This window comes from Acinonyx jubatus, chromosome B3, assembly GCF_027475565.1.
Source record: "Acinonyx jubatus isolate Ajub_Pintada_27869175 chromosome B3, VMU_Ajub_asm_v1.0, whole genome shotgun sequence".
NCBI classification, from domain to species: domain Eukaryota; kingdom Metazoa; phylum Chordata; class Mammalia; order Carnivora; family Felidae; genus Acinonyx; species Acinonyx jubatus.
In genome coordinates this window covers 18,929,366-18,944,326 of record NC_069386.1, presented here as the reverse complement: position 1 = coordinate 18,944,326, position 14,961 = coordinate 18,929,366, and the positions used below count along the sequence as shown (strand labels likewise).

General features: G+C 40.4%; 1 protein-coding gene and 1 non-coding gene across 4 annotated transcripts in view; both read right to left on the bottom strand.

Annotated features, from left to right (window-relative positions):
- LRRK1 (leucine rich repeat kinase 1) overlaps positions 1-14,961 on the bottom strand; it is a 131,954-nt gene that overhangs the window by 82,763 nt on the left and 34,230 nt on the right. For all 3 annotated transcript variants that reach the window (XM_027067925.2, XM_053223631.1, XM_027067926.2), the window contains one exon: positions 2,769-2,932. In XM_027067925.2, the coding sequence (XP_026923726.2) occupies positions 2,769-2,932 (164 nt within the window). The remainder of the gene's footprint in view (positions 1-2,768; positions 2,933-14,961) is intronic.
- Positions 1,951-2,114, bottom strand: LOC113602066 (U1 spliceosomal RNA). Its single transcript, XR_003423446.1, has one exon. It is a non-coding gene; the product is annotated as a U1 spliceosomal RNA (small nuclear RNA).

Genomic DNA, 14,961 nt, shown 5'->3' with positions numbered 1-14,961 from the left:
TGAGCAGGGGAGGGGCAGAGAGAGACACACACACAGAATCTGAAGCAGGCTCCAGGCTCTGAGCTGTCATGTCAGCACAGAGCTCAATGTGGGGCTTGAACCCGTGAACCATGAGATCATGACCTGAGCCAAAGTCTGTTGCTTACCTGACTGAGCCACCCAGGCCCCCTTATAGATTTCTTTTTAGGAGGTTTTAACTTGTGAATTGAATTTCCTTAATAGTTAAAGGGCTATTAAAATCATGTATGTATTTTATAGTGGTGAGTTATAGTTTGTACTTTTCCAGGATTGGTCCATTTCATCTAAGTTGTCAAATTTATGTGTATAGAGTTGTTCCTTTACAATCCTTTTGATATTTGTAGGGTATGTAGTGCCATTCCTTGTTTCCTTCCTGATATTAGATATTTTTCTCTTGTCTTATGTTAGTTTTCCTAGAGGTTTGTCAATTTTGTTGATCTTTTCAAAAAATTACCTTTTTTTCACTGACTTTTTCTATTGTTTTTCTGTTTAAATTTCATCATTTTTCTACTCTTAATTTTAGTATTTAATTTCTCCCACTTGATTTGGATTTATTTTGCTCTTCTTATAGCTCCTTTAGGTGGAAGTTTTGGATCATTAATTTGAGACTTCTCCTCTTTGTTAATGTAAGTAGTTAGTGCTATAAATTTCCCTCTCTGCACTGCCTTAGCTGCATCCCACAAATTTTGACATGTTGTATTTTCATTTTTGTTCAGTTAAAAGTATTTTTTAAATTGCCCTTGAGACCTTGTCTTTGATCCATGGGTAATTTAAAAGTCTGTGGTTAGTTTCCAGGTGCTTGGAGATTTTCCTATTATCTTTTTGCTATTAATTTCCAGTTTGATTCCACTGAAGTTAGAGAACATATTCTGTCTGATTTTAATTCTTTTAAATGTGATGAGGTTTATCTTATGGCCTAGGATGTGCAGTCTATCTAGAGATACGCTCTGTGGACACTTGAAAAGAATGTGCATTCTGCTTTTGTTGTGTGGAATGTTTTATAAATGTCAGTTTGATTCTGTGGGCTGATGGTGTGAAGTTCTGTATCCTTACTGATTTTCTGCCTAGTTGTTCTATCATTTGTTGAGAGAGGGTGTCAAACTATAAGTCTCCAATTATTATTGTGGATTTATCTCGTTCTCCTTTCAGTTATGCCAGTTTTTGTTTCACATATTTTACAGCTCTGTTGTTTGGTGCATGCACATTTAGGATTGCTATGTCTTCTTGATGGACTGACTCCTTCAACGTTATGAAATATTTCTCCCTGTCCATGGCAACTTCCTCTAGTCTGAAGTCTATTTTATCTGATACTTAGCCACTCCTTTCTTTTGATTAATATTTGCATGGTATATCTTTTTCTATCCATTTACTTTCAACCCACATATATCCTCTATGGAGTGAGTTTCCCATAGGCAGAATATAGCTGCTCATGGTTATTTATTTATTTATTTTTAATTATTATTATTATTTTTTAATGTTTATTTATTTTTGAGACAGAGACAGAGCATGAATGGGGGAGGATCAGAGAAAGGGAGACACAGAATCTGAAACAGGCTCCAGGCTCTGAGCTGTCAGCACAGAGCCTGACGCAGGGCTTGAACTCACTGACCACGAGATCATGACCTGAGCCGAAGTTGGCCACTTAACCGACTGAGCCACCCAGGCACCCCTTTTGTTTATTTATTTATTTTTTTGATCTGCTCTGCAGTCTCTTAAAGTTTATGTTTTTGGAAAATTTATGTTAATATAGTTACTTACATATTAAAGCTAAGGTCTGCCATGCATTGTTTGTTTTGTTTTGTTTACTCTTTCATTTTTCTGATTATTTTCCTGCCTTCCTGTGAGCTTCTTAAACATTTTTCAAATCCCATTTTGATTGGTCAATAGTGTTTTTGAGTATACCTCTTTGTATGGTTTTGTTTTGTTTCTTTTCAGGGGAAAGTGCGAACGCAGTCCCCCACTACCACAAATTATGTAGTCCAGTTTCCCACATTTAGGGAAATCGCAGGGCTTAGCACATCCGGAGTGCAATGGATGAGCCTCACCCTGGGAAAACCATCTTCGTGATCATGGTATCTCTCTTGCCAGGTAAGTGTACCTCTTTGTATAGTTTTTAAAGTGGTTGCTCTGGGTGTTACACACAGCTTAACCAAGTCTACCGGTTTCAACATTTCACCAGTTAAAGTGAAGTGTAAACACCTTTCTTGCTTTAAAGCACACACGAATTTATAATCATATGGAAAATGCTTGATATAATATTAGGTGAGAAAAAGCAGCATGCAAAACTATATACACAAAATGACTTTATCTCTGTTAGAAACAACAATGTACGCACAGATCAGCAAATGGAGAGAAAAAATAATGAAATTGTTAAGTGGGACTGTTTGGCTACATTAGGAATATGGTTACTTTCTTATTCTTTTCCTCTCTACTTTTACATTTTTCTAAATTTTCTTGTTAGCTTGTGCTATTTGCATAATGGAAAAGAAATGTAGAGGAATGCAGTACATTAAACCTTCAGACTGGCCTTTTGTTGATCACATTTCAGTTCCTGGGAAGGTCAAAGGGTGTGCATAGATAGTGGCAGGCTGAGAACTGGCTTGACAAGACTGGCAGCATTAAGTTTACATGTGAAATGAGGTAAAAAAAATCCCCACTATGATTAGAGGATAACAAGGAAATAATCTGAATGATAACCTTCATCCAAGCCAGATCCCCAGTCTGGTTGAAGGAGCCGGCGTTGACCCTACCTTCTCCAGCTGGGATGTGCTGTCATCACAAGCCTCCTGGAGCAAGTGCCGGGCCCTGCTGGGGTCTCCTTGCTTGTATGCAGCGTGAATGCCCTCCGTCCCCGGGCACTGTGCTGTGGGGTCACTGCCTGGTGTGGACGGTTTGCTGCCCATGTCCCCGGCACCTGGGTGGACGGAAGCACACACACAATGTCACCATCACTTGCCCGTGCCGCTCATGGGAATCACGGAGAGGACAGCAGGATGAGCTCTCCATGAAATAAATCTGGGGCTTTAGGAAGAGAAAAGGGTTGCCCTGAAATAATGCCAGTGTCACCAAGGACAGCAGACCCCGGGATCTGCAGCCCTGTGGGAGGGACTTTCTGTCTGGGGCTGGTGCTGAGTCAGGCTGTCTGTGCAGCAACACTGTCCTGCCATGGAGTGGATCCAGGGCACCTATGGCAGCTGCCTGGCTGGGAACTGCCAGGCTGATCTCACTCACAGCGACAGAAAAGTAGGGGTTTGGTGGAAGAGCTGAAAGTCCAGCCAAATTGTTCCCCTTCTGTTTCCCTCACAGGGGTATAGTATCTAGTGGTGGAAGAAAGACAGGTCTAATATTCAGGATTTGGAAATTTATACTCACTCTGCCTAGAAAACCCCACTAAGGGTGTGGGATTTAGAATCAGCAGCCCTCATCCATACTTGCCCCTGCACAAATATGCCACATTCTGATCTTGGCGATCCTCTGAAACTCTAGACCTTGGGACGCCATTGGACCACTAGTGTGACTGGCCCAGGGTGTCCCTAAGATATCTCTTGACTCTGCCAGTCTGGTTATCTGAAATGTGGCTCATCCATCAGGCAATATCTTGCTGTCCTCTAACTGTGACACTGGCTGTGCTACTTGGGAAAAATGGTGAGCTTTGCAGCAGGCATGTTGCAGCAATGATGGGGCATTCACTGAGCAGTCATGATTGGCTGAGCACCATACTGGGTGCTGAAGATGTATAAGTAAAGTAAGTCAGCTCCTATCCTCATTGAGCTCTCCCTTTAGAACAGGGGTTTTGTGGACCTCAAAGGTTGATGAACAGCCTTCCGAGGTTGCCTGAACATCCTAAATTGGACACAAAACTCTGTGTGTGTGTGTGTCTGTGTGCATGTGCACACGCACATGCACATGTGTGTGTGTGTACATTCTTCTGAGGAGAAAATTCAAGGCTTCTACCAGATTTCCAAATGTGCAAGTGAATCAGAGTTAAAAGTTTTACCTCTATAAATATTACTGAAAATACCACAATGAATGAGGAGTTATGTTCTGAATGTGTTGAATGAAATAGGGAGAGAATCCTACCATGCTTGGCCAAGTTCACATAGTCAGTAAAAGGCAAACCTGAACTAAAGTTTGGACCCCTAGCTCTCAGGCTAGGGTGAACCTCCTCCATGTCTCTGCTACCTCTTTGAAGGAATGAATAAAAGAAGCTTCTTCTCACGTGAAAATAATGCGGGGCAAGGTTGGCTTCCAAACTCTCATATCACAGAAGTGAATCACATTATACCAGCTGACATTTGGACAACTAAAAAAATATATATTTATAATAACATACATTTATGCACTTAGAAACAAATTTAACCAAAGATGGGAAGACCTCTATAAATGAAAAGACATTCCATGTTCATGGATTAGAAAAATCAATATTATTAGCAGGTCAATTCTTCTCAATTTTATCTACAGATTGAATAAAATCCCAGCCATAATTTTTATAGGTTTTGGGGGGTATAAATTAACAATCTGACCTTCAAATCTGTATGGAAATTCAAAGGATTTTAAATATCCAAAGTAATCTTGAAAAAGAAGAGACCTGGAAGATAGATACCATGTGATGTCAAGACTTACTATAAAGCTACAGTAATCAAGGCATTGTGGTACCAGTATAGACAAATAAACCCATGGAACAGCATAGAGAATTGAGAAATGTACCCATACTTGTACATTCAATTGATTTTTGCAAGAGTGCCAAAGCAATACAATGAGAAAAGCAGTCTTTTCAACAAATGGTGCTGGAACAATTGGACACCCACAATGAATAAAAAGAAACTTGGACTCCTACTTCTCATCCCCGCCCCCCTCCCCCAACACATTAATTTGAGACAGACCATGGACCTAACATAAAGGTTAAAATTATGGAACTTCTAGAAAAACAGACATAAGAGAATATATTTATGTCTTGAGAGTAAGTAAAGATTTCTTAGATGGGACACAGAAGGCAATAACCATGATAGGAAAAATTACTAAATTAGACTTCACCAAATTTTAGAACTTCTGCTCATCAGAAGATTGAGCTACCGTTTAAAAGTGAAAAGGCAACTTGTATACTGGAAGAAAATATTTACCAAACATAAATCAAGAAAAAAATAGAATGGTATCCAGAATACAAAAATGATTCCAAAACTCAGTAATAAAGGACAGCCCAATTAAAAATGGGCGAAGATTGGAACAGCAGAGGATATTAAAAATATTCAAAAAGCTCAATATCACTAATTATCGGACAGATGCTAATTAAAACCAGAAGCAGACACAGCTATACTCCCACCAGAATCACCAAAATTTAAGAAGACTTACAATATTTAGTGAGATTATGGAGCAACCAGAACACTCATGCTTCATTGGCTGGAGTGTAAAATGGCACAAATGGAGTGTAAAATGGAAACAAGTCTGGTGGTTTCTTATAAAACTAAACATACAGCTACCCTATGATCCAGCAATTCTGTTTTCAGATATTTAGCCAAGAGAAATATGTCTAAAAAGCTTATCCAAGAATGTTCACAGCAGCTTCATTCATACTGTTTCCAAACTGTAAATAGCACGTGTCCATCAACAGAAGGACGGATAAACAACTACGGTGGTTTAGTAACCACTCAGCAATAAAAAGGAATGAACTACTGATCCATGAAATAAGTGACAGGCAGTCTCAAAACATAATGCTGAGTGAAAGACTGATCACAAAATGATTCCGTTTATATGCTGTTGTAATCGATGGCTGAAAAAAAATCAGAATGGTGGTTTCTGGGGGGCAGGGGCAAGCATGAAGTTTACCAGGGCGGGGGCATGAGAAAATTGCTGTTTGTTACTTGTCAAAGCTTATCAAACGGTCTAATGAAGACTTGTGCATTTTGCTCTATATGGATTTTACCCACAAGCACTATCAACTATATTGGACTGTAGTTAATAACACAAGTGCTGAAGATTTTGAGGGTGATGTGTACAGATGCTTGCAACTTTCTTTGAAATGTACTGAAAATATTGGATTGATGGATGGACACAGGGATACAAATACGGATAGAATGTGAGAGAGCAACTTTAGAAAATGTTAATGGTAGAATTTAGGTAGTGGGTAATGGATGTACATGGTTCAATTCTTTCAACTTCACATTTACGTTTTTTTGTTTGCTTGTTTGTTTTTGTAACAAAATGTACAGAAGTGAATCAAAATATCATACCCTAAATGCAGGGCCCACCATATGGCACACTATGTAAGCGCCACCATCAGGGCAGAAAAATCCTGCTCTGTAGAAAGGCAAAGACAAGGGCTTACAGTAAAGGCGCTTGACACTGTTCGGGGTCTTTACAGCTGATTCTAAGCCATGACTTCCACTACTTCAAAGGGACCATTCTGAAAAATCCATGGAAGGGATAAGCATCACACACCATCTGCATCATTCCCAAAACACCAATGCAAGATTGCTGTGTCTGAGTGGAGATTACTGGGGATCTTTGGTTGTGTATTTTTGTAAAGAGGAATCACAAAACGGCTCAGGGTATAGTGGTTGCACTTGTGAGTAAGACAGCTTTGCTCCCCAACACAAGCTAACTGTCCCATTAATTATTTACCATCAGAGACCCTGGGACATCAGAGAGCTGACTGGGAGGAGAAAAGCATGGGCAGGTTGCAAGAAGGAGGTAAAATCAACAGCAGCAGCATCCATCAGGAGGGGCACTTAATTATGTCATTGCCCATCTTTCAAAATTAAACAAATATTTCCCTTATCTCTGTAGATTACAAGCGTGAGTGTGTGTGTGTGTGTGTGTGTGTGTGTGTGTGTGTGTGTGGTATGTGTGTGTACACAAGCAAGTATAAAGTGACCTCTTCTGTTCACGTTAGGAACATAAATAAAAACAGTTCACCTCTGAGTCTCAATTGAGTGACACTGAGAAGGCAGAACCTAGAGGGTAGAGGGTGCATGTCAAATTACAAGGGTGATTTTACTTTAACTTGATTTTTAAATAATGCAGCATATGTGCAGTAAATGATGCAATCGGAACCAAGACTCTACTCAATTCTATTTATATAATTTTTAACGTTGTGGTGTTTTCAGTTCTGCATCTGATTTTCTTAGGTTGCATGGACAATGCACGTCCACTGTCACTGATGCTGAGGGCTGGGGGGGGGGGTGGTCTGGCACATGCAAATTGTTGGAAGGACATTACAGGAAAACATCCACTAATGTGCATGCATTTGATTTAATCTGCCAACTTCTCTTAATTTCCTGAAATTATAAAAATAATGGTTAGCATATATTTAAATTGAAAGAAAAAAGACCACAATGCTAATAATTAGTATTAAGGATGGGCTGGGGTGGAATTAATAATGGAATTAGAAAAGATTTTTGTTCTTTATTTCCCCATAATGGAAATAGATGACTATTTTGTTTTAAACCTTAAAGAAATTACACCAGTAATAAAAGAGCACATTCTCACTGAAAAAAAAATAATACAGAACTTCATGATGTAATAAAGCAGAAGCCTTCCTCCCCACCATCAGACCCCTTTTCTTGAGGTAAATATTTACTTTCATATTACTTTTCCCCCCAAATACTACAGCTCTGTATTTGACAACTGGTGACTTCTGATTTAAACTTAAAGCGGAGGACTGTATTTACACCACTCAAGATTATTCAGGGATTTGTGCCTGTTAATCAGCCATTGTCCATAATTCTATTCTTCTCGCAGTAAAATGTGACAGCTCTAAGTGTTTTGTTCATACAGATGTAAAATTCGTATTAAAAATATAAACACCCAAAGTGTATCCTATTTCAATAAAATACCAAATAAGTCACTAAAACCACTAGGAAAATAATTGTAGAACATTAGAATGATTCAGTTTCAAAAAAAAAATCCCTTTTTGTTCTCTATTGCAATGTCATTATTTTCCTATACAGCAATGAAAATCCCCCATATATATATATATATATATATATATATATATATATATATATGAATATATACATACTCACATACACTACAAACAGGCATCTCACTTGCTTTTAATGCAAAATTAACATGATAAATATGCTTAATGAAGTCAGTAAACAAATAAAGGAGGAGAAGGGAAAATCAAGAGCACAATTTTGGTTTTTGGTTTGATTTTAGGAATCAATTAATTAAGTAGGAGCTAGTGAGGAGAGGCTACAAATAGAGTGGATGGCTAGGGTTATGGATTTGGCCCATGTAGAACTATTCAAGAACACAGGAAACATCTACAGTAAGCTGTGAAATGATAGTGGACATATTCCTGGTTGGTGACGAACAATAATATCAGCATAGCCTGGTATTTAAATATGCTGGACATGATGCTAATTAAAGTTCAGAATGTGAAGAAGCATTTGGTTAAAACAGTATTTTAGCCTGTGGCATGAGAATATTATTTTGTCCTCGAGAATCACTTTCAATATAGTACTCTATTTATAAAAGAAATATTTTCAGCAACACTGTGTGCTCTACGTATTCAGCCATTGCTAGGAGAAATGGTTTTGGTTGCCAATAATTCAGGCTCTAAATATCATTTCTGTAATTCAGGTTTTGGAAATGCAGAGTATTCTGACTGCAGGAAAATGAATGGAAATTTTTCTTCTCTTCTATTTTGGGGACATAGTAAAATAGAATTCCATGAATATGATTGAGTGATGTCAACTGTAAAAGCCATATCACTTACATGAACAGTTCCTCATGAACCTCCCCCCTTAAAGAGAGTCCTCCTTTGTTTGTTGGTTCTGAGTCCGTTAAGGAGAGTCCTAAGGAGAGTCTTACCTTTTCTTCTAGAACAACATTTGTTAAGTCATCCCTCCGCACCCAAATATCAGAATAAAATTCTCTCTCTACTGTTTTTCTTCTACAAATCTAGGACAATGGAGAAGTAATACGAAAGTGACTTTAATTCTTTAAGTTCTAAATGTTGGCCTCTCATATATATATTTAATTATGTATAATTATATCAATAATATATATTATATACAATTATATATATTATTGTTATATATATATTATTTTTAATTCTCTCTTCCCCACCAAATAAAACATGTATGATGGAAAGAGAATGCTGTCTGTCCATTCAAAATCTGTTGCATCCTCTGTATATCCTGGAAAAGACCCTAACATTTTACTTGTACATCTATGGATTTTTTTTATTCCATTCATCTCTATCAACAGAGTAGCAAAAAGTAAAGACATATCTCTCAGCCCACAGTTCACAGCAAAGCACACAAAAACTTCAGGATGCTACTGACCTGGTCATGATCGCTTAAGGACCTTGTCCTGCATCTTTCCCCGAGTCCCTGGGTGGCCAGAGCACTGAGGGCAGGGACTGTCCCTCTCTGGAGGGGACACCCTCCTGGCTCTGCAGGGGCTCACCTGCTGTAGCCCTGGGTTCACCAACCTTCAGCTGGAAGGATGCTTCTTTCTCTGCAGCTATCACTCTAGGATTTTAGCCTCAGTAGCAGTTTTCATCTCTGGGTCGTATGACGGTGAAATCCAACCCTTTATTTATTCGGGGAAGATGCAGAGGTTGGGGGATGTGGAGGGTGATGTGACCCCCAGGGTGACCCTCGGTGACAATTCCTCACCAGCTCCAGATGGCTGCTGCTCAGCCCCATCACGCTGGGCCACTTGGATCGACCAGCATCAGAAAAGAAAGCCCAGGCAGCGGTGGCGTCCTGGCTCATGGCTCACACAGAACAGCGCTCCGCAATGGACGCTGAGTGTTTCTCGTGCTTCAGAGCCTCACGCACAGACGCACAGCTTCTCTGAGGATATTCTCACCAAATGGATTTTTGCTAATAAGGGGGGGGAGGGATGAGCAGTTATATAAACAAACAGCTCACACAAGAGAAAATCACAAGAAAAAGTGCTATTTTCTTTAGAAATAAAAAGTACAGTTCATCTTAAGATGCCATGTTATGCCTACCGACATGGCGAAAAGTGTAATGAATTCTAACGTACATTGGCTGGCCAGAGTGTGGTGACATTTGTCACTGTGGGAGGCCTGGCAAATTGTATGACTGTTTCAGAAAGCAATAGCAATACTATATATATAGTATACGTAGCTATATATAGAATAGGGTGTTGATGCATTATGCCATATATACATATATATATAACATATATAACATATATAACATATTCTGGCATACATTATGTCATATATATATAGCAATATATATATTGCATATATATAGCCATATATACATATATATAGCAATATTATATGTGTATATGTATATATATAATATATGTATACATATATACACTATATATATAGCAATATTATATAACAACATCCTATTCTCCTAGGAGTTTATCTGAGGAAATAATATGGCATGCACAAAAAGATACACTCTTAAGCTATGACACTACCTTGCAGAACTACCTACAACAGCAGAGGGAAGAACCTGCTAACCAGGTAAATGGCCGATATCAGGTTTTAGGGAATGGCTTATAGAAAGGCAATGTCTAGGTGCCCTGCACTGACTGCTGCTTGATTTTTGTTATTTAATCAAATGCTCACCGCAGTGCTGTGGGTAGGTGTCATGGCTGCCATTTTACAGATGAAGGGGGCCAGAATACAGACATTGTTCACAGTGATAGAGTTGGCAGGTAGCTGCAAGAGTGGAAGCAGGTCTTTCTGACCCCAGAGTTCATAGAATTCCTGCCACCCTGTTTTCCCATTAATGCCTGTTGTGGACTGCATGTTTGTATACCCTCAACATCCATGCTTTCACCCTGATCCCCAGGGTGATGGTTTAGGAGGCAGGGTCTCTGGGAGGTGACTGGGTCATGAAGATGGAGCCCCCACAATGGGATTTAGTGGCACAAGTCACAGGAGAGTTTTTTCACAGCTCTCTGCCTAGTGAGGATCCAATAACAAGATGACTGTCTGCAAACCAGGAAGTGGGCCCTTTCCACAAACAGAATCTGCTGGTGCCTTGACTTTGGACTTCCAGCCTCCAGAAATGTGAGAAATGAATGTCTGTTGTCTAAATCACCCAGCGTGTGGCAATTTGTTACAGCAGCCTGAGATGACTTTTAAAATAGTGACTCAGGGTAGTTCAAAATGAGCAACTACTATGAGCCATTAAAACATAATAATGAAGACTAATAAAAAATACATACATAATATTAAGCTAAAAGTGTAGGACATGGGGCACAGGTTGAGGCATCATTGGTTGACATCATTTGAAAATATGCAGAGTAGCAATTTAGATTATATGGGATTAAAATGCTTGGAGAAAAAAGGTTTCTAATGTGTACAGTCTATTATTTTTGTTTATAAAAATTCAGTCTGTATATATGACAGTAGCAGATGCCTTCAGCAGGTGCAGTGGATGGAGATTTTTAAAATTTTGTGTTTTCCAATATTGTTTTTTCTTACCAAGCTTGGATTGACTTCGAACTTCAGAAAAAGAGATTTAAAAAGTATATTCAGCCCAAGGTTGACTATTTTCAACCTGGCTTCACAAACCAGTTCTTTGATGGCATTATCTAAACTGAAAGAACTCTTTGTCTTGGATATACCAATTGTTTTGGTTCTGGGTAGAGCAAGAAAGTCTCTTGGGACAATAGTCTGTAAGCATGTCACAGATTTCTAAAAGACAAAATAAAATGGTCTAACAATAATAATAATATTTAGTATGCCAGTAATTGGTGCCATTTATTAAGTTCCGCCTGATGTTGTAAGAAACGTCCTCCATACTTCCACCTTCCTGCCAAACCCATGAAGGCAGGGGTTCTATTCACTGTCCATCATGAGCTGACCAGTGTTCTGAGGGGTCAGAGAGCACAGCTGGGACTTGGACCCTTCAACACCTGCCACCAAAGTCTAACCCCTGACCCTCCCCCCCCCCCCCCCCCCCGCCCAGGCTGTGTGCTCCCAACCAAACATGGGATACTTATTTGGAACATAATGTGCTTGGCAAACACATGGAAACTAAAAGGTGAGATGATCCTGTCTCATTAGATGGAAAAACCAGAGAGCAAACGATGGAAGTCAAATTCTCCATGAATTTTCTGCAGCAGCAGAAGAGAAAACCCAGAAATACAGAGCTACAAAGATGAATTCTTTCCTATACTTAGTTCCTCTTCCAAATATTCATTTATTTATTGCTCATTCATTCTAGAAATGTTTAACACCCAGCATATGCTGAGCTAGACTCTGGGACACAGCCTAATGAGACGGAGGGAAGAGCCAGTGTGTGAGGCTGTCTTCTTCCCAGATTTTAAACATCTACAACAGAAAGCATGCTCAAGAGACAAACGCTGCCCTGGTAAAGAAAGAGGAACCATCCTTCTGGGGAAGTAAAAATCACAGAAGTAAGACAGTTCCTTTGTTTAATACTCCCATAATATAAAATGGCACAATCTGAAGACAGAAAAAGAAAGTGGTCACACTGTGGGGAGGCGATCGTGGGCATACACACTGAGGGCCAGGCCATCCTTTGTCACAGCAACCCAGCTTCTAGGGAACTGACTCTGAGGGAATAATTCTACACATTTAAAAACATGTGCAAAGGAAAAAAAAAAGCAGTATGCATGAAGATGCTGATTGCGGTATTGTTTCGTGGAGCAAAGAATGGAGGTTATGCCAAGCACCTAATGCATTATAAATGCTTATCATGTTGAACACACAGAGGGATAATGCAACACCACATAGGAAAACTGACAAAAAGGAAAGACTCCAAGAGGATAACGTTGGCTTTCCTTATGTGGTGGCATTTGAGGCGATCCCTTCCCTTTGCTCAGTTTTCCAGTTACTTATGTTACTGCTATAATGGAAAAGTAGTGTTTTAAATATACTTTTCAGGGATGAGCACTGGTGTTATATGTAAATGATGAATCACTAAATTCTACTCCTGAAATCATTATTACACTATATGTTAACTAACTTGGATTTAAATAAAAAAATAAAAAATAAATAAAAATACACTTTCCAGGTTAGCACTGTAAAACTTCTGGCTGACTCCAACTTCCTCTTGGCAAAGATGGGCACAGGGGAAGGAAGAAAATATCTCAGTCTAGAAGGAAACTAAGGATGAGGCACCCAGATTCTTTCCAGTGGTGTCTTTTCCCCAAGACCTGTGAACTATGCTAAAACGTGGTGACAGAAATGCCACTCAACTCAGATGAGACGACTTGGGTTCAAGTCCTACCTTCGCTGCTTAATGGCTGCAAGGTTTTGACAAGTATTTATGTCTGAATCTTGTCATCTCTTTTAAAAACAACAACAAAATGGCACAGAAAAAAAAAAAAAAACTACTGTGGGGCAGCTGGGTGGTTCAGTTGGTTAAGTGTCCGATTTGAGCTCAGGTCATGATCTCACGGTTTGTGAGTTCAAGCCTCACGTGGGGCTCTGCACTGACCATGTGGAGCCTGCTTGGGGTTCTCTCTCCTCTCTCTGCTCCTTTCCCACTTGCACTCTCTCTCAAAATAAATAAATGAACTTAAAAAGTAAAAAATAACAAAAACAAAAACAAAAAACTACTGCAAAATTCGTGACAAAAAAAAAATTGGACCGGTACACAAACAGAGGGTTATTTCCAGAGGGTGTGCCCCCCCCTAAACTGCACCCTCATTTCCTCCACGGACCCCAGGCTCCCTCAGCCTTTACTCTGGTTCAACTTGGAAGGAGCTCCTGCCCCTTCCCCATTTATCAAAATTCTCCTTCTGCTTCTAGGCTCAGCACAGACGCTACTCCCCCAGGGAGGACTTGGGCAGGGGGCTTCTCCATGGGCCCCCTTCTCCTTCCTCTAACTGACCAGGACCATCCTCTTGTGAGGGGTCTGTTCACCTCCTTTCTGCCCAGAAGTGCCACAGGCTGGGCCCCACTTCCTCAGGGTCGTGGTGCCTAGCACTGAGCCATGTGCACCATAGATGCTCAGTAAGAGCTTCTTGGAGTCAATTTGTCCACCCTCCAGAGCTCTCTCTGTGTCAGTAGGGGCTTCACCTGTAATCTGGCTCATCTGTAGTATCATTCAGCACAGGCACTAGGGCACAGAATTCTCCTGGTGAAAGAGGAGGAGGACACCTTCAGGTCCTTCTGGATTTACTTTCCATGAACGACTTCCACCTGGCCGTGCTCGCCTCCACCCCACCTGCTCCAGTGAGGCCGCTTCAGTGTTCCGGCGGTAGGGTTCACGTCAGGTCAAAATGTAGACTGTTTCAAGATAATACTCTGGGGCTTTCCAGCTCATGAAAGTAGCCCAGGACTTAGTCCTACACAGCGGGAGAAGGAGGCCCCAAAACACAGAGAGCCATGGAGAGGAGTGGAAGAGTGGAATGGTCAGGTCACCCAGCTGGGCATCCACATCTACATCACCTCCTTGTGCATCCTGGAGGTGATGGCGGCAAAGGGTGGTTGTAAGGTTACATGAATGGAAGTATGGAAGCATGGGAATTGCTTAGAACACTACGTAACCCTCAGTGGGCTCTAGATAAATGCTAGCTCTTAAGTATGGCTCTTTGACATGAAGTTAAATGTGGCCTGTGTCTAAAAATTATGAAGTCTGGGGTTCCATCTTATTTCTCAGGCATCTAAGATAAATCATGTGAGTTTAAATGGACAATTTGGTTGTTTTCTGTACCTTGTTTACTGAGCTCTGGGGCAGATGTGAGTGGGGGCCAGACAGTGGAAGTCATTTCCTCCAGCACGCTTGCTGAACTTTTGGGGGAGCAGGGGTACAGAGGCGCCCCAAATGCCTGGGAATCAACTCCAGACAGGGTAGTATGTGCCAGTGGACACAGCCAGGCCCCTGCACGCTGCCTAGCACACAGCTGAAGCTCAATAAATATGCTAACGGCCAAAATAGGGAGCCCCGATTGTTTACGCAGACAGTGCCCTTATCTAAAAATACTGCTGAATGAGATCAGCCAAGTTCAAGTAAGTGGCTT